This window comes from Bactrocera dorsalis, chromosome 4 (genome assembly GCF_023373825.1).
Source record: "Bactrocera dorsalis isolate Fly_Bdor chromosome 4, ASM2337382v1, whole genome shotgun sequence".
In the NCBI taxonomy this organism is placed as follows: Eukaryota; Metazoa; Arthropoda; class Insecta; order Diptera; family Tephritidae; genus Bactrocera; species Bactrocera dorsalis.
The window spans coordinates 23088630-23116386 of record NC_064306.1 but is presented as its reverse complement, the minus strand read 5'-3'; the positions used below and the strand labels follow the sequence as shown (position 1 = coordinate 23116386).

The window sequence follows — 27757 nt, the reverse complement described above, 5'->3', positions numbered from 1 at the left end:
ACTCGAGCTCTTCGTCTGCAATGGGTGGTGGTTTGACTCCGAGTACGCCATTCACTGGAAGGGAGTCGGTGAATGTGTTGATGGCTCCACTGTGAATGGCGGTCAGTGCCTGTCGAAAGTTTGTTGCGTCCGAAGTCTGGTCGGCGTACTGTTCGATGTCGTCGACATAGTCGAGGAATGACCTCTTGATGCTCCTGGGAGGCGGTTCCGCTCCAAGCAGGTGGCTGCAAGGAAGATTCCTACGGAAACAACCCAGCAGGAACTGCCTGGAGAGGAGTTGATTATGCTCCTTTACAGGTAGCATGCGCGTCTCATTATGGAGGTGTTCAATGGGAGACATCAAGAGGCATCCCGTCGTGGTCCGGAGTGCTGTATTCTGACAGGTCTGAAGTTTCCTCATCTGCGTACCACTGCATCCAGGCGACCATATTGGTGTTGCGTAGTTGAGGACCGGCCGGCCGATTGCCTTGTAAGTTGCCAGCAACGTTTCTTTGTCTTTTCCCCATGTGCTGCCGGGGAGCGACTTGAGGATTTTGTTGCGGCTCTGTACCTTGGCGATAATCGCGGTCGTATGGGGAGAGAAGGAGCATAGACTATCGAGGGTTACGCCTAAAATCTTAGGGTTATTGACAGTCGGAATTTTGACGCCATCGACTGCAATATTAAGTTCAAGTCTATACTCCTTCGTCCAGTTTGTGAATATGGTCGCTGTGGATTTGGTGGGTGAAAGTTGGAGGTTTCGTGCAGTGAGGAAACGAGAAAGGTCTGAGAGGTAGCTGTTTACTTTCGAACACATGTCATCGATTCCATTGCCCGACGTCAATATCGTGCAGTCATCTGCGTACGAGGTTATGGAAACCCTCTCTGGTGGTTGAGGAAGTTTCGAGATATAGAAATTAAACAGTAACGGGGAGAGGACACCACCCTGCGGAACCCCTTGTTTAATTCTTCTTAGTTTAGATGTTTCACCTCGAAATAGTACGGATGACTGACGACCGTTCAGATAGTTCATGGTCCACCTCACATTTGGTCGATGTTGCCGCTTTGCTCACATCTATCTTTGCAGTTATAACTTTTCATAATGTAAGATAACAAAACTAAATTATTAAAAGAAGTCTACCTATTTAAGTATGTATAAATATAATAATATATTGAGGTTTAGCTTTGAATTGCTACAAAATATCGAGACAGGCAACACAGCGTTTAAGGGAGCAAACTCGTTTCTCCGGAAAAAAAAAAACAATTTGCTCAAATATCCACGTTATGGATGAAAGAATAGATGGTGAGTTTTCATTTACATTGAAACAGTAACATTGCTCAAATGAGAACAATAACAACTATGTGGCCACTACCAAAGGCGGTACGTCAGTCACTAACTGCAGATTATGCACGAAACTTTGGACCATTTTCCATGAACGGTATTGCCTGATCCAAATTGTGGCTTATTAGATGTTGGATGTCATTGGCTTCTAGTAGAATAATTCAGACGTTAGTTGTCACAAAAACCAGGGCTCTGTTTAGCTAGCAACAGCAAAATCTAAAACAAACACAGAATGTTTATGGGGCGATAGACAAAATAATCATAGCAAACATGTTGATGCCATTAGGCTCGTCGTTCATTCATTGCTGAACATTTTCTTTGTTGTTGGTTCAGAAATAGTTTTTCTCCGGAGTTAAATTGTTTGGTCCCCTCTAACCTAAACAAACTGCTTTAAACTTTCTTTTGTAAATAATTATTTTAATTCCTTCAATAAACCGATAATTGCAAGAGTGGTATTTATTTCCCTATCACGATAGGCAAGTCTAAATATATAAACGGGTCCTCCAAAATTTTAAAGGAGATCTGAAAACATTGAACATCCTATAAGAGATTATATTGCCTTCAAGCAATTGGGCAATTTAGATTATAACTTCAGATAACATAAAATAGATCTAGCGATAATGTTAAAAGAACATATTTGTATATACATAGATACTTATATATCTTATTTGGAATATATTTTATTTTAATTTACAATATATAGTTCTTTGTGTTTTATATTCGTAATATACTTTAGCAATGCACGTTTGTTTGATTATGATATTAAATCTTTCATAAAACTATGCTTATTAATAATTTTTGTGGTTGCTATAATAAATTCAACATTATTATCCTCTTGTTGTGATAGAAACCTTAGGGCTGCGATTTCCGCAAAGGTACAACCGCCCACAAAGAACACCAAAATAATACGTGGAATGTTCAGAGCGGAACCATCTATAGGAGTAGATGAGTTGTGACGACCGCTTATGCCTATTAACTGAGCTTGGAAATCTTCAAATGTTGGACCTGGTAAATTATTGATTTGACTCTTCAACGTCTGCCATCCTAGAGGTTTCAAAGTCTGTTCAACGATGCGAGCAGTTAGTGGTGCATAAAAACTATGCACATAACTAATATCCTTTGGCTCTATTTCAACGACATCTTCCACTGTTAAATTAAGAGTCTAAAATGAAAAATAATAATTATGGCATGTTTAAGCAAAATTTTGATTATTTATTACTGACCTTGCGTAATACCGCATAAGCACGGGATTCTGATTGAGTGTACAAAAGACCAGCTTTTTCCAAATTACTTATTTTAAGCAGAACATTTAAACCGTACACCTGAACTAACTCACGTTTGTAATAATTCAAAACCTGAGAAAGTAATGTGAATATCTTTATTCAGAGACAAATTTGTTTATAAAACTTTACCTTTTCTTTAAATCCCGAAGCCGCCGAACATTGTATGGACATTAGTCGTAAAACATTTTCAAGGTCACTCTTTTTCGCAATCATATCTTCAATATAGGCACTGGCCTTGTCTGTGTCCTCGCACATCATAAACTCTTGTTCGGCTGCCAGATCATCGGAGAACTCAAATGTATCTACTTTTTTGCGAATAATTTCTGCGATTGTTGTATGAACTGCCACTGATTGTTTATGTGCTAACAATGCTGGTAATTTGTCTACAAAGCGTTTCATATCCTGCACCGAGGTATCCTGTGCATTTGTGTTCATTTGCGCACTAATCTCACGAGCATTGCGGGCTAAAATTTTTCCAACTTCATTGAAGTTTTTGCTTCTTAATTCAGCAAATAATTTTTCACCAGAATTCATAAAGAATGTCTTCTTGCCAGAGACAAACTGCGTTTGAGTTGTGTTTTGCTCTTCTGCACTTGAAGAGAAAAGTTCTGCTGGCAGGACAAGTTGATTATTTTTTATGCCGAAAAATTCATCAATTAATCCTTCATATGTGAGCTGTGTTGCCACAGCACTTAAAATATCTATTGAACGATCAAGCAAAATAATTTGATCTATCAAGCCTTTGTCCCCATTCAACATTTTTTCTTCGGCACCTAATTGTTTTGCATGCTCCCATATTCTTTGCGAATGAATACCCTTTCCATAGATTTTAGGTATTTGTCCATAGAGCCGTTGTAACTGCACTAAACCTACAGCTGCTTGGTACAACACTGTTGGATCACCATCAACTGCTACATCACGAAAAGCAAAAGGTAATTCCATAGATACAGTATCCACGTCCAAAGGAAAGAAGTTCCATTCTAATTCTTTTACTTGTGTAAAGTGTTGATACACTTTCAAGTTCTCTAAATGTTTGATGCATAAGCATGACCGCCTTGGTACAAAAAATATGTGAAACTGTCTGTTTTTATCCAGATTCTTTTTAACATGTTCAGCAATTATGTCCATAATTCGGACATGTGTTCGCACAATATATATGATGTTAGATGCATCCCGAGGTATTTGTGCATCTAATTTTAATTTGAGAAGCTTAATATTCCGTTCCGAAAAAAGCGAAGGAGAAGCAATCAACCCAATAGGTCCCAGAATGTCTTCATCTAATAAGAGAAGTTTGGATCCATCAATCTGCTCTAAGAGATTTACAATCTCTTTGCATGCTGACTCCTGCAGCAATTGAATATTTACACGCCTGCTTTGAAGATATTGGAACATTTGTACGAATGTATTAATATGTTGTTATTTTTACTTAAACAAAAACAAGGCGTTTTTCGTTACCGAAAAACAGCTGACAAACACCAAGTTTTAATCATCAAGGTTCTTTAGTAATGTTAGACCGTATTTACACAAGAATAATTTTGTTGCTCATTATTAGGAAATTTCAACTGCATTGCTTGTACGTTCTATTTAAGTGAAACATAAAAATATTTTTCATGATCTGCCTTTAATAATTATTCACCCTTTTCTAAAATATATATATTATATGTATATGCATATTTATATAGATATTTTGATATTGTTTACACAAAACCTTAAACATATATGTATAAAAAGGAAAATCTATTTCGATATGTACTTGCGGAATGTCCAGCAAAACTGCACGGGAATGCATGAAAATTTGCTCAATTGTTCCCATTCCCGTTATTACTACGTTTTTTTGTAAAATCAGTGTCGATTTGCAATTATATTCGATGAAATAAATTTCAATTCAATTTCTGTTTGTAAAATAAATTTCAAAACTTGAAAAAAATATTTGGCAGATGTAAATGTTTGTCGAAAAGTTTAAAAATCTAACAAAACAAAAATGAATAAAAAGCGTTAATCAGATGGACAGATCCGAGAGTGATCATCGCGTTATACTAAATATTTATCAATTGGTATTGTTAATCATCTTTTTTAGTTGCTGGAATTAGAAAAAAAGACAAGTGTATAGTCATTAGATTGGGACTTTTATTTAATAATCCAGTGAACGAACTCAAGAGTGAGTTACAAGGTAGACGATTTGTCAGAAATCTGTTACAATATGTTGCTTGAGCATAAACTGTGATAATAATAATTAAAAAATAATGAAAATATAGTCAATAGAAAATATTAGTTAAACATTAACAACTTTTGAGTTTTGGATACAAATCATATACCATAATTTAATTTAATTACCTGAATCATTTTGAAAGTTGCGCAAGTTTCACAATTTGCCTCTGTTTGAGGTTCACATGCAAAAGTTGAACGTTGAAGTTGAAAAGAGCACGAAAACCTTTATCTCTATCATTCTTGATTGCTCCACATAAAAACTGAAAAAAAAACTATCGTTATTACAATTACATATGACAGGTGATTTCCTTTTATCATCGATAGCAAAGGCATTTATTAAAGCTCGAAATATAAGATAATGTTTAATGAAAAATTAGTTAAAATATTTTTCAAATTATCGTATAAAAAAAATAAAAATAATACTATTATACTGTGTTCAGACCGACACTTAATCACACGATTTCGGCTGTTGAATGGATTATCCCACTAATTTATCAAGATTTCGCCATACAAAAATGACAGTTCCAAATCACTTCATTGAAATGATTTGAAACTGATCCACGCTAAATCTGTCCGTGCGACTCTGATTTTACGCAATCTACTTGTCAGCACTGGAAAACTGTTACATTATCACAGCTGATTTAGACACTACAAAGGGAAAAAAATGTAAACAAACACATTTTTTTTAGAGCAATGAATCTAATTTCACCTGAAAATCGACCAAAAAAATGAAAAAATGCATCCATTATTTCTATTATATGGAAAATATTAAAAAAAGACGGCTTTTATTTCAAAATACTATATGACAATCTTTTCTTTTGATAAATATTAAGCGATGTGAATTCTTGAATGACAATAACAGCTGTTTTTTAATCTTTCTAACGGCAGTGAGAACACTGTTGGGTTATGAAATGCTTAAATGTAATCTAATCTTTGAAATTTTCGGTATGAACATAGTATTACTGACTGATTAGATGTCAATGATGGTGCACACTTTTAGGAACACTATGGAGTTGAGCCTTTATACGATATTAAGTGCGGCCAATTCCATATTGTTTTCTTTTGTAAACCCAAATTTAAAGAGCGTACGCTCATGGTTTTCTGAATGGGTGATAAAATGTTGGCTTGAGTTTGGTTTAATTAATGATTAAAAAATAAATTTGCGGACTTTGTTCAAGTTAAAGGAAAAACTATGGACGTAAATTCTACGACGGATCCCATGCGGGTAGCATTAAAAACGCTTATACAGCATTCAAAGTGAGATTTTTGGAACTATATTTGTGACAGCTGCTGTGAATTGTTTACTAAATTGCTAGTAGTAACAAATTGTTGTTATAAAGCGGGTTGTTTAAAACCCGCTATTTTTAATTTGTTTTTATTCAAACGTTATTTAGAAAAAATATATATCCAATTTTTTAGTGCAACGTTTACTGCTGATGATGTGCTACGGGAATTTCGTACAACAAAAGAGAAACGTTCCAATCGGAAATTGTTGAAAATTTTGGAAATAATTTCAAAGAACCAAGCAAAATCCGCAGAGCATTTGGTGGAGGCGGCCAAGCTATTAGAGAAGTATATATAAATTATTTTAAATAGCGATGGTGAAGCTATGCTAATAAATAAATTTTTTATTATTTTCCCCTTTAAGAAAGGACCCGTTCTATTGCTTATTAAATTTCTTAAATCATTACTCGGACACTAATATAATGCAGTCCATACGGAAAAAAGATATATCAACTTCAACACCATTGATAAATAAAAAAATGTTTGAAACAGTTACCCCAGATTGCGTATCAGAGGTACGTAACAGAACGATAAAATATGTATTTATTGTTTTCCTTATTATATGCAGTCACGTATTACAGATTAAGGAACGTGTAGTTCAAGCAGCTACTGGGTGTGTAACGAAACCAGTGCAAAATAGTTCATTAAATAATGTCACCGGAGGACACTCTCCAACTACTCCACTATTTCCGCCATGTAACAAACAACATGCTGAAGTGCCTTGGGATTACCGCGCACTTGATAATTTACAGTTTCCCCAAAATAATATTCTCGCTATTCCAATTAGCAGTCAAGAAACGCTGCTTCTCTACGATCTGATATACTGTTTAACAGGTATGCGCGGATCGTATATAACCCCAATAGAATGTATGACCAGTGGCCGAAATCCCTCTATTAAATTTATGATTTCTGAGCAAATACATAATTCATTAAGGGACATCGCTCAGGAGATGCTACCATTAGCTTCATACTATACATGTATAGAACAGTTTATTCAAAATGCAAGTTTGACGGAATGTGGTCAAGTGCTACAAGCTTTTAGTGAGGCATTAAGCAGTTTAATACACGATTATTATGTAAGTTTATTATAAAAAAATTAAAGTTTAATCACGAAAATTTTGCAATAAAAAAAAATATTTTTTTTATGTAAAATATATTTTATAAAAAAAGTTGCTTTTGGCCCAATTGGAAGCAGAGTTGAATGCTGGAAATTTAACAGTACACAAAATGCTTTTTTACGTTCGACCCACCTTAAATACAATGGAAGTTTTGGCCGGTGTGGTGTCTGCTATTCTAGAGGTAAGTTGACTAAATAGTAAAGTTACGCCTTAAATTGTTTATGTTTTACAACCAGAACGAGTTAAGAGGTGGTCAGGCGCTGACGCTTCTTTTTAATAAAATTAGTGCTTTAACTGGTGATGAAGAATCGCAAAAGTTCGTTATTCAATTAACACAATTAGCGGCAGTCCCGTATATGGAAATTTTGCAACTGTGGGTACAAAAAGGAGTAATTTGTGATCCACAGCAGGAGTTCTTGGTGGAAGACAATGAAGTCATTCGTCGGGAGGAATTACCCGAACATTATTCGGCCGATTATTGGGAAAAACGGTATTGAGAAGTCATATGGAAATATTATAGAGAATTGTGGAAAATATATTCATTATTCATTCCATTGCAGATACACAATACGTCGTGAACGCATACCATGTTTTCTAGAAAAAGTGTCGGATATAATTTTACGTACGGGTAAATACTTGAATGTTATACGCCAATGTGGCAAGAAAGTGACTCCTCCGCAGTTGATGAATCTGCAGTTTTCACCTACAAATCAAAATCACATCACCGTCATTCAAAACGCATACCGTTTCGCTTCAAAGAATCTCTTAGAAGTGCTGCTTAAGGAAAACGATTTAATGGGGCACCTGATGTCTGTCAAGCGCTATTTGTTGTTGCATCAGGGCGATTTCATAACACAGTTTATGGATGCATGCGAAGATGAACTAGCAAAGAACGTAGATAAGGTGTTGCCAATGACATTGGAGAACTTGCTGGGGCTCACATTGCGTTTATCTTCTGCTAAACACGATCCATACAAAGACGATGTGCACTGTGAATTGCTCACATATGACCTAGTTACGCAAATGTCGAAAATTATGAATAATGAAGAAGGTGCATATCTTGGTTTGTGATCTGTTTATTCAAAATTTATTGTACAAATATGCCTTCTAGAGTATTGGCTATCCCATGACCGACTGGATCTTAATGGTTTGGAGTGTTTTGCTTTTAGATATGAAGTGAAGTGGCCGGTCTCCCTGGTTTTGAATCATATAGCGATTTCAAAATATCAGATGCTCTTCAGACAGTTATTCTATTGCAAACACGTTGAGCGTCAGTTGTGCAAGTAATTTGATAATTTTTTTATCTATACCATTTATTAATATAGTTTAAAAAGAAAAGGAGGAAAAATGCCACTTCCTTATACACTTCCTTATATAATTTTGCTTGCCATTTTTTTCGTTTTAGAATATGGAAGGAGAACTCGATCGCCAAAAAATTTTCGCCTCAGGCAGCGGAGCTTTACCGTTCCGCGTTTACCTTACGCCAACGCATGATGAATGCTGTTCAAAATCTGGAGTATTACATGATGATTGAAGTGATCGAACCGAATTGGCATATCTTCATACAAAATATGAATAAGGTATAATGAAAAGTCAAAAATAGTAGCTGTACTTATAGTGGGACGGGCATTATTCAACTATTTTGATTGCAGGTTGAAAACGTCGATGAGGTGCTTTCATTTCACCAGGATTTTCTTGACTCCTGCTTGAAGAATTGCATGCTGACCGACACAACCCTACTTAATCGTTCCATCTTCAAACTGTGCAACATTTGCTTAAAGTTCTGTGAATTTATACAGGTAAAAATGCACAAATGTATAAATGGTAGTGTTAAAAATATATACTTGCTTTAGGTTAGCAAGTAGTAAGTAGCTCTAACAATTTTATTTCATAACAACTCAACATATAAGTATATATGTACGTATGTGCATGCTTCTTTCCTTTTCTTCTACGTATTACTCGTACAAGTACATAATATTGTCCATAATCTTGTTTTCCGATTGCTTAAAAAGAAATCCCAACGTTTCTTTCTTGATGCTGAGCTTAAGTCTATGGTCTGCGACAGCAACGACGAGGAAAATTCTGATTCGGATGTTGATATCTCGAGTCAGAAGCAGGTACAGACGAATTTACATTGAGACATCTTTTCACCCTGTATTCTCTAACAATCATTGTCATATTTTTTGTTGTTGTTTTTAACTATATAGTATTAATTTCTTGATATATGTCCTTTTTTATTAAGTTTTCGATGTTTGTCTTTTGATTTATACAAAATTTGTTTGATTTTAAAGAATTTCTTTAATTCTTAATCTTTTCACTTTCAAGTCCGAGTCATCGTTGGCACCGAACGATACCTTCTCGGAACGCGTCAAGCGCTTTGATCTGGAATTTACTGGCTTGCTTATTGGACTCCTAAAGCAAATCAATGATGTGGCATCGGACAATCCCTCGGATCGGTTTATAAATCTTGTGCATCGTATTAATTTTAACTCGTTTTACAATCAACAAATGGATAAATTATGTGCTAAGGATTCAATGATGTAATACCTAGTGTCGTCGTTGAAGTCTTCTGACGCTATTTACTCCCTTGTAAAAGTCTCGTCCGCTTGTTGTTTGAAAACATAGCTTATGTTTGTATGTCTTTGATTAATACTTCGAAATAAACACCTTTGTTTGATTGTTAACTAAATATCATTTAAATATGTATTCACAATAAAGCAAAATAAATACTCAGTCGTTAAGGAATGGTATTTTCCTTAATCGTTATCACATTCAAAATATATTTTAGAAGCACATATTATAATGGACGAAAATATAACGGCGACACCTCTCACGCATCGCATCATCCAATGGATTTGTTGAGAGAATACTTCGGTGAGCAGGTTTTGAGTGGGTCGTTAGACTTTGTCCTGTGGGGTATTTAAAGTCTAAAGTTTTTGCGGATAACCCCGCTTCGAATCAGACCTTGGAGCAAAATATAACGCGTGTCATTCGCCAGTTACCCGTCGAAATGCTCCAATGATTCATCGAAAATTGGACTCAACGGATGGATCATCTGAGACATAGCCGCGGCCAACATTTGAAAAAGATAATCTTCACAAAAAATATACCAAAGAATGTTCTTTCCAACGATAATAAATAAACACACCCCATTAAATTTTAAGTTTCTGTTTATTTTTCTCTAAAATTTAATCTTAAAAATGGATCCCTTTAGAAAAAATAAATTAACTATGAATCTATTTTAATTAAAAATTTAATTGTGCGCGACCGTGACAGGACTCGAACCTGCAATCTTCGGATCCGAAGTCCGACGCCTTATCCATTAGGCCACACGGCCATATAAATAGTAATCGCTAAATGACTCATATGTCTACAAAGAGCACCAGTTAGTGATGTTCTTGTGCTTTTGTTTTGCTTTGCAAAAACAGCTTCTAAAACTCTTACTCATCCATACTTGCGGCGTTGTGTGGCGCAAAAATAAAAAGCGCAGAATTAACGTGTAAATACATTATTCCCCTTATGAAATTTAGGTAATTACAGTACGTACTCAGTAATCGCAACTAATAGATATAAAGGTAGTTGCACTTATTGAGATTGTTGCACCCAGCAAGGAAAAATATATAACAAGAAATATGGCAAATGGAAATCGTTTTATGATATAGAAAGCTTATTTTTTATTAAAAATTATATTTTTAAACATATCGGGTATTGTTGTCTGCACTATTTTTTTATTAAGGGTTTTTATTATGGCCCTTTCACGAAGCTCCTTCAGAAATATAATGTCTTTTATTGGAATATCGTTTTCCTCAGCCCACTGAATGCATGTGTTAAGAGCAACTGATTCTTTTATTTTACGCGGTGGAATAACATCCGGTTCGCTATCATCAGAATTTTCAATTTCTACGGCTTCTTTATCCACTTCTTGATAAGCAACACTTTCGTGCATCCATTCATTTAGCTCTTCATTTGTGAACGAATCATTAGGTGCTAGTTCTTGGAACATTGATGCAAGGATGCTCATTTTCAATTTCTCCTTTTAGAATGCTGAGAGGAATATCGTCCTCTTCACTCCACTCAACATCTGGTTTCATTGACATATTCCAGCACATGCGAATGGAGCTTGCTGACACTTTTTCCCGTGAACTTGCAAGAAGACTTGCAAGAATCATGTCTTGAATTCCTTTACTTTTTCTTCCAGATGAGTGGTTTTATTCCCAATTAAATGCGCCAAAAGACTTTTTTTGTAATAGACTTTTGTTAAGTTAATAACGTTTTGGTCCATTGGTTGGAGAATCGCGGTACAGTTATGTGGAAGATACATAACGGTTATCATTCCATCATCACCTTTCATCTCATTGTCTTTAGGATGACACGGGGCGTTATCCAAGACCAATATGGCTTTTTTGGGAAGTCCCTTGGATTCTAGAAATTCGCGTATCTATAACAATCCAAAAAAAATACAAATAAATTTTAAACAAAAATTCAATACATTTCGTATTTTTCACCTTAGGAACAAACGTATGATGAAACCAGTCTTCGAAAAACAAATAAGTCATCCACATTAGATTGCTCTAGGGTTTTTTGCTTTTCCAATAACAAAGAGCTTAACTTTGTGTGTACCCGAAGCATTTGTGCATGCGAGAAATGTTATTCTCTCCTTACTAACTTTCCGACCAGGAGCAGATGATTTCTTGAAGCTCACCAACGTTTTATCTGGTATCTGCCTGAAAAACAATCCGGACTCGTCGGCATTACAAATTTGTTCTGCAGAAAGATCAAGCTCCTTAATTTTATTTCTAAAACGTATTACAAATGGGTCGACGAACGCTGTCTTATTGGAAAGCTTCTCTCCACTAATTTTCAAGTAGTGGAGGCCATATCGCTTTTTTAAATTAGATACCCACCATTACTTGCATGAAAACATCCTGTCTTTTCTTTTATTTTCTCTTGGAGCTTGCGTGCTTTTACTTTGACGATATCGATGGATATAGGCACAATTTCACTCCTTTGTTTCTAAACCACTTGTAGAGAGCCTATTCTATTCTTGGGTATTCACAAGATTTTAAGGTTTGCCGTTTTCCTGGCCCAGCTTCCATATTTGCGGCATATTTAAGTATACAAGCTTTTTTCTTCTTTATTCTCGTTATTTTCGACTTGTGAACTTTATAATCAATACAAAGAGCTTTTGTCGATACACCACTTTCTAGTTTATCCAATATTTCAGTTTTTCTTTAATTGTTAGTTTTATTGATTTTTTTGTGACCACCATGATTTTCACACATAAAAGACTACTGGCGTGTTGCAAAATAAACTGATAATGAAAGTCATTTGTTGACAATAGCTCTTAACACACATACAAAAACAGCAAAGTTGACAGAGCAACGGTAAAATAACGATTAGTTTGTGAATATATAACAAAAAAATGCCATAAGAAGAAAACGACAAAAAAAGAATGATGCAAAACACTTTTAGATGTAAAGTTGTAGTTATTGAGGTCAAAATTTTTGAGTAGTGGCACTAAAGGTTACAATGCTATGTTTTATAGTATTGCAAGAATCGAGGAGTTGCGTGTATCGAGGGTTGCGGTTACCGAGTTCGTACTGTATAATATATCAGTAGTTATGTTGAAAGGTGTGTCCTAAATATGACCGACCTTTTTGGAAAAGGCATAAAATACACATTATATTAACGTATATTTGACTCAATGCTAACGGGTGATCTAAGCAGAGAACAGATCACGACCACGTGTGAGTCGTGTCAAGCTGTCATGTTATTTATGTTCAGTATTGTTTGGCATTTCATCATGGAAAGACTTACGCCTGAACAACATTTATAAATAATTCAATTTTATTACGAAAAATTTACATTCTATAAAAATTATGATTCGCGCGCTTCGCTCAACTTATGGTCAACGTAATCGGCCTACTGAGCGTACAACGAATATTCGCAACACCATCACCCATCTTGAGATCCAGCATTCATTATTGGATAATATTCGACCGAATAGACCACGTCCAGCATGCAGTGAAGAATATATAATAGTCGTAGCCGAGAGTGTCCACGAAGACCGTGGAGAGTCGACTTGCCGTTCGCAGCAACCCGGACAGACGTATGGAACGACTTGGTGCATTTTAAGTCGAGATCTTGAATTGAAAGCGTGCAAAATACAGCTTGTACAAGAACTGAAGCTCGGCTTTCTCAAGCGGCATCGCGTTGCTCTATGAGCTTTGGAAAAGTTCCAAGAAGAGCCGACGTTTTCGATCCAAATTTTATGTAAACAATTAAAATTGCCAACAGAAAACATAACGGGTTAGTGTGGTTTGAGGGCCGGTAGAATCATCGGTCCACATTTGTTGAAAAATGATGCCGTTGAGCACTCAACCGTCAATGGCGACTGTCATCGCGCCGGCTATTTGATGACTGAAATTGATGCTCATGATCTCGGCGACAATTGGTTTCAACAAGACGGCGCCATTTCTCTCATCGATTGGCCACCTAGAATATGCGATATCACACCATTCGACTTTTTCTGTTAGGATATGTAAAGTCTATGCGGACAATCCCGCTTCGATTCAGGCCTTGGAGCAAATCATCACGCGTGTCATTCGTCAACCAGTCGAAATTAGACTCAAAGGATGGACCATCTAAGACGTAGCCACGGCCAACATTTGAAAGAGATAGTCTTCAAAAAATAAATGATAAAGAATGTTCTTTCGAATGATAGTGAACATTCCCTATTAAATTTGAAATTTCTGTGTTTTTCTTAAAAAAAAAGTAGGGACGACCAACCAGATAACGCATAGGATTGGTATGATATTTAGAGGAATATTCTTCAGCACATTGATTACGCCTGCTTGAAAGGTGGGATATTCTCATGAAATTTTTTTTTTATTCGCTTCCGGTTTTGGAAAATAATGTTATGGTGTTAGATCAGGCGAATACTGATTGTGGTAAATGAAGAATTCGGTTTTTTCATCAAAAACTCATTCATTTGTTTGGTTTTCATTTAATGCTTGTGGAACAAAACTTTCTTTTATCCGAATCTTTAGTTAAATCAGCATGCTTATAGAACATCTGCCTGACAAACACTGCTCTGTACCAGCTAGCCTCAGATATACAGAGTTCGCTGGAAGCTGGGGAGGTGACATTATGCGCCTTCTTAGATACCGAAGGTGCCTTTGACAACACGTCTCACAAGAGCGCACACGGGCACTGGAGAAAAGGAATGTGGTGGCTCCGGTGCGCAGATGGATAGAGGCCGTACTGCGCACCAGAATAGCTGAGACCACAGTAGGAGATACCAGTATTCGTCTCGGCACTACAAAGGGCTGCCCCCAGGGAGGAGTTCTATCCCCCCTGTTGTAGAGCCTCGCCCTGGACAAAGTACTTGTGTTGCAAACTAACAATGGAAACCGCTGCCAAGGATATGCGAACGACATTGTTATCGTAGCCAAAGGGAAATTTCAGGATAACTATCGAGGCTGCAGAAACTCGCATGCGTCTGTATGCACTTGAAGTCTTGCTGGAACTCACCCCGCTACACCTAGTAATTGGTCAAGTCGCCAAACACACTCTGCTCCAAATAACAGCATAGCGGACTGGCAAAGGTAATTTAAAGGGATAGCATTACCAAAAAGTGGACTTCACTAGGTTTTAAGTTTAAGATCACCCTCAGCAGTAAGGCCGAATGGAGCGACTCAGCTCTCGAGCTACTGCTTAGGGGCAGTACAATCAGGTGGTACACCGACGGCTCGAAAACGTCGCAGGACCACGCGCAAAACTCTCCATACCTATGGGTAGGTTTCCGAGCATATTCCAAGCAGAGGTATTTGCTATAAGTCGATGCGTAGAGTTAAACCTACAACGCAACTATCGCAATGAACGTATAGTCATACTAAGCGATAGTCAAGCGGCACTCAAAGCGATCTCTTCGTACGATATAAAATCACTATTGTTGCAGGAGTGTATAGAAAGACTGAATAGTCTATCTGAATGTAACCATGTGAACCTTATTTGGGTTCCAGGTCACAGAAGTATAGCCGGGAATGAACTGGCTGATGAGCTTGCCCTCTCTGCAGCATCCACCAACATGGTAGGACCGGAGCTTTTCATAGCGGTTGGCCCCACCACAGTTTCCAAATAGAGACCACATCGCCTCAATAACACTTAGCAGTATATTTAAACTCGTCATTTTGCTGGGGCTAGTTGAGACGTTTTGAGTAAGGGGAAGGCATAATAGACCCTAGGTCGCGGTGTAATCCTCATTTAATTATCTATCTATCTATCGGGGCGTGGGCGAAAATCATCGATATGTTGAAGAATCTCGCTTTGATGCGGATTGTAGCTAGACGTTCATCCACCGGGGTGAATGACAGTACTGGGTGACGGAGCCTCTCTCCCACCACGAATCCCACACCGAACTTGCGCTCCTTTATATGGCCACTGTGGTAATGCCACAAGGACTTCTCACCTCAGTCCTTGTCCCGCTCATCGCATTTCCTGGAAGGCGGTTATGTCAGGCTTCACTCTAACGAGGGCATCAACCAGCGGTACCTTCCCAATTAAGGGACTTGCCATTCCAGGTGCATGCCCTTAAATCATTATCCTTATTGCATTTGCCATGGTCGTCATCAAAAGTGGATCTCTCATCCAAGGCTAGTTGTTATTTCTTCATTGGTAGTGATTTTTACGTATCGGGTAAAACCAAGTGCACAACCCTTTGTAGGGGATGTTTCGCCTTCTCATTTTAGTTCGCCTTCAAACGGATATTCTTAAGCTACCCAGAAGATACTTGGTCTAAAAGAATCGTTTCCTTTCGTTTCGTAAAGATTTTCAAACACCAACATATTCAGATTTCTTAATGAAACTCGGATATGTACTTTTTACGTCTTGATGCCAAAAATTGATATACGCGAATCAATACTACTTCTAGCTCCCAAATGTACAAATTTCCAACCTACGCACATAGGAGAATTTGGTCTCAAAAACCGGACAAAATGATTTAAAGAGATTTTATGAATGAAAATGAATATAAATAGATGATTAAATATATATTGCAATATATTCAAATAAAACAAGTAAGTATTTATATTTTTGCACATTCCACATACTACTAATATGCTACATAGTCAAAAAAATGGGTTTCATTAAGGTACCTTACATACTCGTACAATCACCAATCAAGGCCAAGTGAATGTTCGAAAATATTGCTTACGTGATTAAAGCCGAGTTAACAACAGCGCGCCAGTCGTTTCTTCTTTTCGCTACGTGGCGCCAATTTGATATTCCAAGCGAAGCCAAGTCCTTCTCCACTTGGTCCTTCCAACGAAGTGGAGGTCTTCCTCTTCCTCTGCTTTCCCCGGCGGGTACTGCGTCGAATACTTTCAGAGCTGGAGTGTTTTCATCCATCCGGACAACATGACCTAGCCAGCGTAGCCGCTGTCTTTTAATTCGCTCTCAACTATGTCAAGTTCATCGTATTTCTCATATAGCTCATCGTTCCATCGAATGCGATATTCGCTGTGGCCAAGGCGCAAGGACAATAAATCTTTCGCAGAACTTTTCTCTCGAAAACTCGAAACGACGACTCAACAGTTGTTGTCATCGTCCAGGCCTCCGCACCATATAGCAGGACGGGAATTATGAGTGACTTATAGAGTTTGGTTTTTGTTCGTCGAGGGAGGACTTTGCTTCTCAATTGCCTACTCAGTCCAAAGTAGCATCTGTTGGCAAGAGTTATCCTGCGTTGGATTTCCAGGCTGACATTGTTGGTGGTGTTAATGCTGGTTCCTAAATAGACGAAATTATCTACAACTTCAAAGTTATGACTGTCAACAGTGACGTGAGAGCCAAGTCGCGAGTGCGACGACTGTTTGTTTGATGACAGGAGATATTTCGTCTTGCCCTCGTTCACTGCCTTGTTTCCTTGTCCAATCTGGAGAAAGCAGAACTAACGGCGCGGCTGTTGAGGGTATCAATATCACGATAGGGAGTTGCCTTGTCTGAAACCTCGTCTGGTATCGAACGGCTCGAAGAGGTCCTTCCTGATTCTGACGGAGCTTTTGGTGCTGCTTAACGTCAGTTTACATAGCCGTATTAGTTTTTCGGTGATACCAAATTCAGACTTCGCGGCATAAAGGCAGTTCCTTTTCATGCTGTCGAAAGCAGTTTTGAAATCGACGAAGAGGTGGTGTGTGTCGATTCTCCTTTCACGGCTCTTTCCCAAGATTTGGAGCATGATGAATATCTGGTCATTTGTTGATTTTCCGGGCCTAAAGCCGCACTGACAAGGTCCAATCAGTTTGTAAACGGTGGGCTTTAATTTTTCACACAATAAGGTTCGATAGAACTTTATATGCGATGTTGAGGAGGCTTATCCCACGGCGCAGATTGTGGGATCTCCTTTTTTAAGGATTGGGCATAGCACACTTAAATTCAATCGTTGGGCATGCTTTCGTCCGACCATACTTTAGAAAGAAGCTGTTGCATGCTGCTTATCAGTTCTTCGCCGCCGTGTTTGAATAGCTCGCCCGGCAATCCATTGGCCACCGCCGCTTTGTTGTTCTTCAGGCGGGTAATTGCTATGCGAACTTCTTCATGGTCGGGCAATGGAACGTCTGCTCCATCGTCATCGATTGGGGAATCGGGTTCGCCTTCTCCTGGCGTTATACGTTCACTGTCATTCAGCAGGCTGGAGAAGTGTTCCCTCCTTAATTTAAGTATGCTCTGGGCATTGGTGACTAGATCACCTTTGGGGGTTCTCCAAGAGTATGCTCCGGTCTTGGAACCTTCTGTAAGCCGCCGAATTTTTTCGTAGAGCATTACCCTTGTCGGCGAGCTTATCAAGCTCTTCATACTCACGCATTTCGGCCTTTTTCTTTTTCTTTCTGCAAATGCGTCTCGCCTCCCTCTTGAACTCTCGGTATATCTATCCCATTCCGCACGTGTTGTGATCGTACCGACTACTAGTGTGTCAATATAGCGGGCTGAAGTCAATCATTTAATCGGTTTGTTGTAGTACGGTTACTTATACCATGTTCAGACCGAAAATTTAAAAGATTAGATTACATTTAAGCATTTCATAACCCAACAGTGTTCTCACTGCCGCTAGAAAGATCAAAAAACAGCTGTTATTGTCATTCATGAAGTCACATCGCTTAATATTTATCAAAAGAAAAGATTGTCATATGCGAGGGCTGCTATATATATTTCTGGCCTAGGCAACACTAAGTGTTGCCAGGTGCAATCTGACATTTCCATTGGAAAGTTTGACATTTTTTAGCATAACATCACTCAGAACGGTTTGTAATTTAATCGTGAATTGTTTTATTTACAGGTAATTAAAAAATGCATCTCAGCCAAAAAATGGAATTAACTCGTGAGCATTTTCGTGCGATCATTTTTCACAATTTTCGACGTGGATTATCACGACAAGAGTGCATCGATGAACTAAAATCTTTGTATGGCTATGAAGCACCATCCTATAGCACTGTGAAAAACTGTTACAACGAATTCAATCGTGGCCGACGCTCGCTCAAAGACGAATTCCGTGAAGGTCGTCCAAAAACAGCCGTTGTGCCAGAAAACATCGATGCCGTACGTGAACTGATAATGCAAGACCGTTATGTAACATACCTTCAGATAGAGGCATGCCTATGCATTTCTCCCACCAGCATACATTCGATATTGCATGAACACCTGGCCGTAAAAAAGGTTTGTTCTCGTTGGATGCCGCACAATTTGGCAATCGCTCAAAAAAAGGCTCGTGTGGATTGGTGTAAAGAAATGCTGAAAAAATACGATCGCGGTGCTTCAAAAGACGTTTATAAGATCGTCACAGGTGACGAATCATGGATCTATGCGTATGAGCCCGAAACAAAACAGCAATCGACCGTGCGGGTCTTCCAAGACGAGCCAAATCCAACGAAAGTTGTTCGTGGAAGAAGCACTTCGAAGCAAATGGTCGCCTGTTTCTTCGGAAAAACTGGTCATGTGGCGACTGTTCCGCTTGAGCAACGTAGGACGGTCAATTCTGAGTGGTACACCACCATTTGTTTGCCTGAAGTCTTCGGAGAAATTCGAAAAGCGAACAAGTGAAGTCGAATCATTGTGCACCATGACAATGCGAGCTCTCACACATCGATTCAAAACAGCGCCTTTTTGACCGGCCAAAACGTCGAATTGATGGGTCATCCGCCGTACAGCCCTGACTTGGCGCCCAATGACTTCTTTTTATTCCCACACATCAAGAAAATAATGCGTGGTCAGCGATTTTCGTCACCATAAGATGCTGTTGAAGCATTCAAAACCCATGTTTTGGAGGTGTCTCAATCGGAGTGGAAAAAGTGCTTCGAAAATTGGTTTGAGCGCATGCAAAAGTGTATAAATCTTGGATGGAGAATATTTTGAAAAACAATAAAACCATTTTGGTTGATAAATATTCCTATTTTCATTATTAGGCCAGAAATATATACAGCAGCCCTCGTAGTATTTTGAATTAAAAGCCGTCTTTTTTTCAAATATTTTCCATATAATAGCAATAGTGGATCCATTTTTTTATTTGTTAAGTCGATTTCAGGTGAAATTAGATCCCCTTTGTAGTGTCTAATCAGCTGTAATAATGTAACAGATTTCCAATGCTGGCGCAAAATCAGAGTCGCACAGAGAGATTTTGCGTGGATCAGTTTCAAATCATTTCAATGAAGTGATTTGGAACTGTCATTTTTGTATGGCGAAATCTTGATAAATTTTAAAGATTAGTGGGATAATCCATTCAACAGCCGAAATCGTGTGATTAAGTGTCGGTCTGAACATGGTATTAGGTACTAAAAAAATAAATTTTGAAGGAAAATGCTTCTATGTCCTAGGGTTGGCTTTACACATACCATATATCGATCAATAAGCAAGATACAAATTAAATGAATGTATAATACAGGATATACTACAAAATATGCGAATGCTGAAAATGTATGAAATTGGTTCACGAATTACCTCTGCTTCTATGCGTTACATATAATGATTTTGGTTATTCAAGCAATTTTAAGTCAAATATGTCAGCCGGAGTGTAAGTTATCTTTATAAAATTGAAGAATGTTGGAAATATTTTTTCGAGTATACTCGAGTAATGGCAACAGTTAACGCAGTCAGTTCAGATTTTCTCCTAGCCCCTATATACCCAATGTATCGATTTCAGAAATTTCGACTTACCGTTTATGCATTCGTATTAGTCAAAATATATGATTTAGCGCTCATATCACTAATATAATAATTTCCCATTCTTTGATTGCCTTTTCTCTCATATACCTAATACGAGTATACTACATTTAGTCCCTCTGGAATGAGTTAATACCACACATATATATGTATATATGAACCTCATTAGAATTAGTTACGTTCACAAACATCGCAGAGACGAAGCAAAATATAGTAATGGAACCAAGTGAGTCTATGTTGCTGTGTATGACAAATGCTAAATATGATTTTAATCCCTTCAACATATTTTAATATACACTTTTAACCTGAAAGTATTTCTGCGGTTTTGAAAGCAAATTGTGACATTCTGTTAGAACCGAACTTAGCTCTTCCTTAGTTGTTGCTGATTTTTCAATTTGGCAAATCTTTTGTGAGTTATGAGAATGTTTTCGCCTGGTTATGCGGGCAGTATTTTTCGGAATTTAAATTTTTCTCGTTTTTGGCTTATCTCACGCTTAATCATCTAAGCCAGGTCCATAAAATATGTTTCTATCATCCATGATATCTATAGCCCTGTTTTACTCTTATGTCTACTGAAGTGCTTTAGTTTTCTGCTCTGCTCGACTTATACAAGTATGTGTACGTATGAAGTCAGTTGATCGCGCTCTCTTAAAGACAAAGGCAACATCTGGTTTGCAACAATTTTAAATATGCAAATTTTATTATTGCGAGAATACCCAACCAATCAAGAAGTTTTACTCTAAAAAAATATTCACTCTGAGCAACATGTTGTTACTGATTAAAAGCCTTTAATCCACATAGATCCCGTTATCCAGCCCGTCTATATTTAATATACACCGACAAATGTTTATTCGTGATAACTGATTTTCGATAATTCATGTGAACATACGAGTAAATTGCCAATTGAACGAGAACCTCTCAACTCCACCAACCGCCAACTGTTTGATGGACGTATCACTGCATATTACATAGTATGAATGATTGTGTGCACATAAATGTCCCTACAAGATATTCTCTTTGATGTTACTTCCCATTCATATTTAATTTGGAAGGTAATAAATGTGTTTGCCAACCCCCCCAATATTAAGTGGCGAATATTTGCCATTTGTACAGATGTCCACCATGAGTATCATTGAAAGGTAATGGTTGCGATTTTTCACTGAGAATATTAGGTAAGCTGCGTTCGTTACTACTACAAGATGGGCGGTTGTCTTCAGTTCTGGTTGCGGTAAGTTCCATTATTATTGAATACTTTTTGTATAGCAGTGTATCATCAAAATTAAATTTTCCGGTTCATCATGGACCCGCCCTCTAAAAGGTTTGCTGCACTTATCATCTAAACTTCTCAAGAGAAAGCAATGATAATTAAATTCGTAACATTACAGGGTTTGTCCGGAAAGTAATAGGACTGATTTTTTTCCTTCGCGACTGTTCTTCGGAGCGTGCGCGCACGATTCGGTAGAGAGCGTTCCTAGATAACGCACGAGCGGCTGATTCAGTGGCTAGCTAGGGGGGAGGAGGGGCGAAGGGGGTCGTCGCCCCGGGCGCAACGTCTTGGGGGCGGCAAAACGATCTTCGCTGTTTTTTAATATTCAGAAAAATACTTCAACAAATTTTTTTACAAAATTTATTATAAAAGATACATTTTTGTACACTCACAATGTAATAATCTGAATAACAATGAAAAATATTAATTTTTACTCGAATACTCTTCAGTCTTTGAATTTGTCTTATATCTTTTGGCTTATATCTTTCTTAAAAATAGTGATAGAACTTAAAGATGCACTTTTCTAGCTTTGATCGCAACAGTATCTTTATTTTTACTCTGTCGTCGCGACGTGTCACTCTCACAGTTACCCTATGCTTTGAATGTAACAAATACTTTTATTTCTCCAAATTTTCAAAAATGGTATTTAAAAACTCCAATTCGGGCAAAAATTCCTGCAAATTGTGTCAAAAGTGTACAAGATATAGGGCGAAAATGGGTTTTTTCTATGGCTTTTAATAAGATGTCTTGTAAATTTACTATCAATTTCCTCAAATACCGTATTGTAAGAATTTTGGAACTTCAGAATTTGTGTGGCTTCTAGTTCCTAGATTTTATGTATATATTTATTATCGAAGGAATTTTGTAATAATTCACTTTTGTTCGAACCACCTCATGAAACTTGTAGGTAGGTAGATAAAGGGGGGCGGCAGAATATCCTTGGCCCCGGGCGCCCGATGTTGTAGCTACGCCACTGGGCTGATCAATTGTCTCCGAGCACCTAGAGAACCAGGACAAACATTTTCGCGGTACGTGTTTCTGTGAGTGGTGCAAGCCGAAAATGCAGCGTTCGTTAGAGTAGAGGTCCGCGATTAAATTTTGTGTGAAACTCGGTAAATCTGCGATAGAGACGTTTGATATGATCAAGCAGGCTTACCCATATGTTGCTTTGGCAAGAATTAGTGTGTATTGGTGACACCAAGCATTTTTGGAGAGCCGGGCGATTCCTCGCCCAAAAAAAGGGAAGAATGAGCATATCCAAAGGGAAAACAATGCTCATTGTCTTTTTTGACCTCAAAGGATCATGCATTTGTTCCTCTTAGAAAAACCGTCAACGCCAAGTCTCTCAAGGCTATTCCGGAGAATACCTTCCGTGACGCCTTCAATGCTTGGAAATCGTCTTGGCAACCCTGCATCGACGCAGAAGGGGCCTATTTTAAAAGTTTTTAAGGAATAGTAACGATTGGTTCAATACAATTTTTTAAATCGACTGAGTCCTAATATTTTCCGGATAAACCCTGTATACTGACATAATTCTGTTACAGTATTAAAATTGGACTAATTCCTTTATAATACAATTTTTAATTCCATGTGATTCTTTCACTTTCCGGTAGATAAATCAAGCTTTAATGAACACATTCGAATAAAACTAAAAAAAAAAACTTCAAAACCTGACCATATCTGTTCAAGCCCTCACATACCGACTATGTGAACCCAAGTGCATAATATAGCCTTTTTGTCGAAAATTTTTTCATTGATTATAATATACTCTTATGTAAAGAATGGATTGTATTCCCATATATCTAATATACAATCGAGCTTCCGGGGGACTTTGTACCTCATATATCGGCTAATATGTGAGTTATCCAAGGAAAATGAGAAAGAGTTTTTTAACAATTGTATCCTTGTCAAATCAGAATTTACGAACATTCGGCTGACAGGAAGCATTTTATTAGTATATGGTAGAACGTGGTAGATCTACCTTCAACTCCCATATTTATATACATACATATGTACTAGCTGACCCCGCAGCCGTTGTCCTGCGTGAAATTACATATATATTTTGAAATGAAAAGAAAGTTAAATTTATCATTTCATTTTTTTTTAATGTAACGCAGCTTTATAAACATTTGAAACTGAAATGGAAAATCGTTAGAACTCAAAGGTATTCGTAGAATCAAGCATTCTCCCCCTTGTATTCGGCGCATAAAGATTGCAAAACATAATAACGACGGATCCTACTTTGAGACGCAAATGATGCGGTGGCATACCAAGCCTGTCCAAAGAATTTAGCAATACCATTAGCGCAAGTCTCCTGGAATTTGACTTTGAATCTTCCAGTTTAAGTCAACAAAATCGGTATTTTTGGCAGCTAACATTGTGCGTGCACTTAAGGAATTGTAGTTACGATAATTTGGCCAATGTTCGAACATTTGTGATGAGTTCATCCTTCGTGAATTGATAAAGGGAAGATGGAATTGATATCGAACCACCGGAAGTATCAACCGAAATTGTACCATTTCCAATTTTTAGCGAAGACGATGTAAAATGTCTTTGGCAATGTCGATGTTTGTATCGAAAAGTGTGCGAACTTCATTTTCATTCCAATGATTAACGTGTTCCAGCAATTGGAATTGCTGCTTACTTCTCCAACTTGCACATATCGAACCATTCACAATAAGCAATGAATCAAATAAAGTTGAACCGCGTACATTAATCGATAGCAACCGAAGATAGAAACAATCGTCGTTTTTCGGGTGAATTGTGTAAATTCGTACTAATGCATTAGTTTATAAGACACCTGGATGTCAATCTACTGGTTGGCCTTGCTTTCTGCGTAACTATTTCTTTGACGATGCATTCCTTGTATAATATCAATGTATTTCCGAATAAAGCAATATTATCACAAACGGATCACTGACGACAGTTGAGAAAAAACTCGTCAATGTTAATTTTGTTGCTGGCGGAGTTTCCACTGGCTGTACTGTATTCCCTGGGTTGAAATACACGCTTTGCTCATTATCGAAGTTAACTGCGAATCGCACAATAGTCGGAAAACGTTCATGAATTGCAAAAGTAATTATCCTACAAAGCGCTTTATTGCAGCTCACGTATCGACCGTATCGTTCAAGACCAATAATCGCCATGTTTCTTCCTTTGGTGACGTACTTACAAACGTATTTTATCGATTTCACCAAACTGCAATAATAAACACTGATATGAGTTTTGAATGTGAATTAGACAATAATGCTAAATATAGTACGATCCATGTGTTGTCAACTTCGATATTCACTCTTCTAAGTTGAATGCTGAATGTTCTGTTATCTGGTGAGCGACGCCGATAGAGTTGATATCCACCATTTCTAGTTTGTGTTTCCGAAAGAAAAGCACGTGGATAGTGTTTAGTGCATTTATTGTCAGACATACAAACCGAAAAAGGATTGTAGTGTCCGCAGGGTCCATGAACCATATTGGTTTCCACCACTTCCTATAATACTGGATCTTTCTCTACATCAGGAATTTCCGCAGAAATGATTTCATCAATTTGATCTGGTGTAACCATCATCCAAAGAAGAATGTGTGCGTGCGGAAAACCTCTATTTTGCCACTTAACAAAGTACATCTCATCCAACAGCACCACATATACGTTGCTTCAAGATAAAGTCAATCAAACATCGTAACTGTTGTTTGAAAAGTCGTGCTGTGACATCGTGACGATCACTTGCTGATTGACCGCGATCCATAATTCCGAACGTATGTCACCGCATCCAGGGAGTACTTCTTGCCTTGCCTTGCCTTGGGCTGCCATACTTTGTTGGCAAAAGGAACACCAACCGATATTAGGGCGACCTCTTCGTGGCTTCGTAACAAATTTCAATCTGCAATTGAAATTGAAGATTGAGATTGAAATATATTGAACTTACTCTCATCTGAGAAGAGTACACTGTCCCAAAAGTCCCTTGACTTGCTTATGTACTCCTTCGCATAAGCTAAACGCATCGTTTGGTTCGCTTTCGAAATGAGAGGTTTACGTCTAGCTAGTAGCTACGCGAGAACTGTAATTAGCTTCATGCAGTGCCCTCCGGACCGTTATTGGATGAATATCTTTTCCCATCTCTTCTTTAACTTCCGCAGCGATTTGTGTGGATGATATTCTGGGGTTCTTTTTTACCTTCCTGACTATTTGACTTCGTTCGTGATCACTTAAAGCCTTAGGTCTGCCTGTTCGTTTTTCGCTTTGTAAAGATGCAGTATCTCTAAAACGTTGAATAATACTGCGTATGGTATATCGGCTTCTGTCCATCATTTCGCCAATCTTGGCGTATGATTTACCCTGATTATGCAAATATAATATTATTTTCCGCTGAGATTCGTTGGTTTCACATTTTTTACTCCCCATTTTAATAAAATTTAAGCAAATTTAACTATTAAATAAAGGCACACTGAGTTTTGAAGTTTGATTCTTTACAAAAGCACATTTGCTTATGTATAAATAACGGTACTTTAAAAACGAGTTGCCATAATTAATAAAAATTACCCGAAATTGTCTGATTTTATAGGGTGTGCCAATACTTTTGTTTCGCTATAATTAGCACGTTTTTGCTTTTATAATTACTATTAAATAAATATAAGAGATAAATAAATGAATTAAAGCAAATATAATTGATAATTGCTCGTCCTAACTAAGGACTTTTTTTTGGTGTTCAAAACTTATTTTATAAGTGGTAAAAAACAGTGCTAAATTCAAGGTATCTTGCTGTGCCAATACTTTAGTTCATCACTGTATATAGTAGATAATCATTTTCGTTCTTCTAATAATCTTCTTATGGAGAGATATTTAGTATAATATGTCATTCAGTATTCAAGATTTCCGTCCTTCCACCTGACTTTAAACCATTCAGATAGGTCAAAATGTGAATGAATGTGATTTAGCTCCGAATTAGAATGGAATTGCTCTATACTTTGGTCGAAACTTTCCGAATACAATAAATTCCGATGCTCTGGTTGACGTTTTCCCCATCAACTCAATTTAACCTCTTCGGTAATCGGATCACTGCCACGTCCATAAAACGCCTTTAAACGGAAACCTTTAAATTGCTATAACTAAGCACTAAATTAAGATATAAAATTGTAATATGCAAGGTGCTAAACGTTTTGAAAAAATGGGCCTGGCCCGCCCTCTAAGAGCTTTAGTTAACATCCCCTAAGCCACTTAAGGTACAATATACAAATTCGCTCAGGACAAATAAGTTGAGCATTCCAAACGAAACTTTAAATTAGATTAAATTCGGTGATAACCCCACGTACTTTCCATATAACGGTTCCGTTAAAAGCTACTAAATGCACGATAAATCAATAAATAAATACTCCCGATGCATTAAATGCTACACCCGAGTTAGTATGTATAAGAACGCTTTATTAGAGCCGGCATCAAATTTGACAATGGGCGTGATATCGCCTACATTTCGATGAAAAGCCATATCTTAGGACCTACTCGTCCGATATTGACCAAATTTTGTATATAATGTCCTTGTTTCCAGTGCGAAAATGAGCGAAATCGGATTTGGCTTGGTTGTAAGTCTACTTCCCACTTGAAGCACAATTTTAAATTCCATCGTATTATTTCACTTCCCAAAATGCAAATCAACCACCAATAAATACAAGTATATTAGGATAGTCCTAATAGTGCGCTTAAAGTAGTCCATTTTATTACCCGAAATTTTCTAATTCGGACTAAAACTATTCAAGTCCTCAGATACCGGATATGCGAACTTCATATCGAAAATATCGGTTAATATCTGAGATATATTATAGAAATTCGGAGAGAGTCCTTTTCTAATAATAGTATTCCTTTATGTCAAAACTGGGTTGAATTGGGTAATCTGGCCTGTTTTTTTGACATTTTTTTTATACAAATTTTTATTCTACAATAGAACCTTTTTCACATTTCATGAGGTATATCGTGGAGTGCATAAACAAATTTTTTCGGAATTTTTTGATGAAATCTGTCGGAGAAATAGCTGGATGAATGAGATGCGATTTTTCACTAACGGACACGATTTCT

At 37.5% G+C, this 27757-nt stretch overlaps 2 protein-coding genes and 1 non-coding gene across 4 annotated transcripts; 1 reads left to right on the top strand and 2 right to left on the bottom strand.

Moving 5' to 3' along the window:
* Positions 1 to 1983: 1983 nt before the first annotated feature.
* On the bottom strand, positions 1984 to 4094 carry LOC105222664 (vacuolar protein sorting-associated protein 33A). Its single transcript, XM_011200076.4, has 3 exons — positions 2734 to 4094; positions 2545 to 2676; positions 1984 to 2483 (listed from the first exon to the last, which is right to left on the bottom strand). Exons 1-3 carry the CDS (start codon positions 3994 to 3996, stop codon positions 2076 to 2078), a joined length of 1803 nt encoding a protein of 600 aa, XP_011198378.1. The 5' UTR covers positions 3997 to 4094; the 3' UTR covers positions 1984 to 2075.
* A 1722-nt stretch (positions 4095 to 5816) lies between these two features.
* LOC105222663 (gamma-tubulin complex component 2 homolog) lies at positions 5817 to 9955 on the top strand. 2 transcript variants are annotated; one of them, XM_029548836.2, is made up of 12 exons: positions 5889 to 6069; positions 6232 to 6384; positions 6461 to 6611; positions 6678 to 7172; positions 7267 to 7395; positions 7451 to 7704; positions 7775 to 8265; positions 8326 to 8497; positions 8620 to 8794; positions 8867 to 9013; positions 9227 to 9331; positions 9540 to 9955. In XM_029548836.2, the coding sequence occupies exons 1-12, from the start codon at positions 6005 to 6007 to the stop codon at positions 9756 to 9758; spliced, it is 2556 nt and encodes an 851-aa protein (XP_029404696.1). In that variant the 5' UTR covers positions 5889 to 6004; the 3' UTR covers positions 9759 to 9955. The 2 variants fall into 2 exon arrangements, with proteins under 2 accessions (XP_011198376.1, XP_029404696.1); XM_011200074.4 differs by lacking the exon at positions 9227 to 9331 and having other exon boundaries at positions 5817 to 6069.
* A 523-nt stretch (positions 9956 to 10478) lies between these two features.
* Trnar-ucg (transfer RNA arginine (anticodon UCG)) lies at positions 10479 to 10551 on the bottom strand. Its single transcript has one exon. It is a non-coding gene; the product is annotated as a tRNA-Arg (tRNA).
* Between the last annotated feature and the right edge of the window lie 17206 nt (positions 10552 to 27757).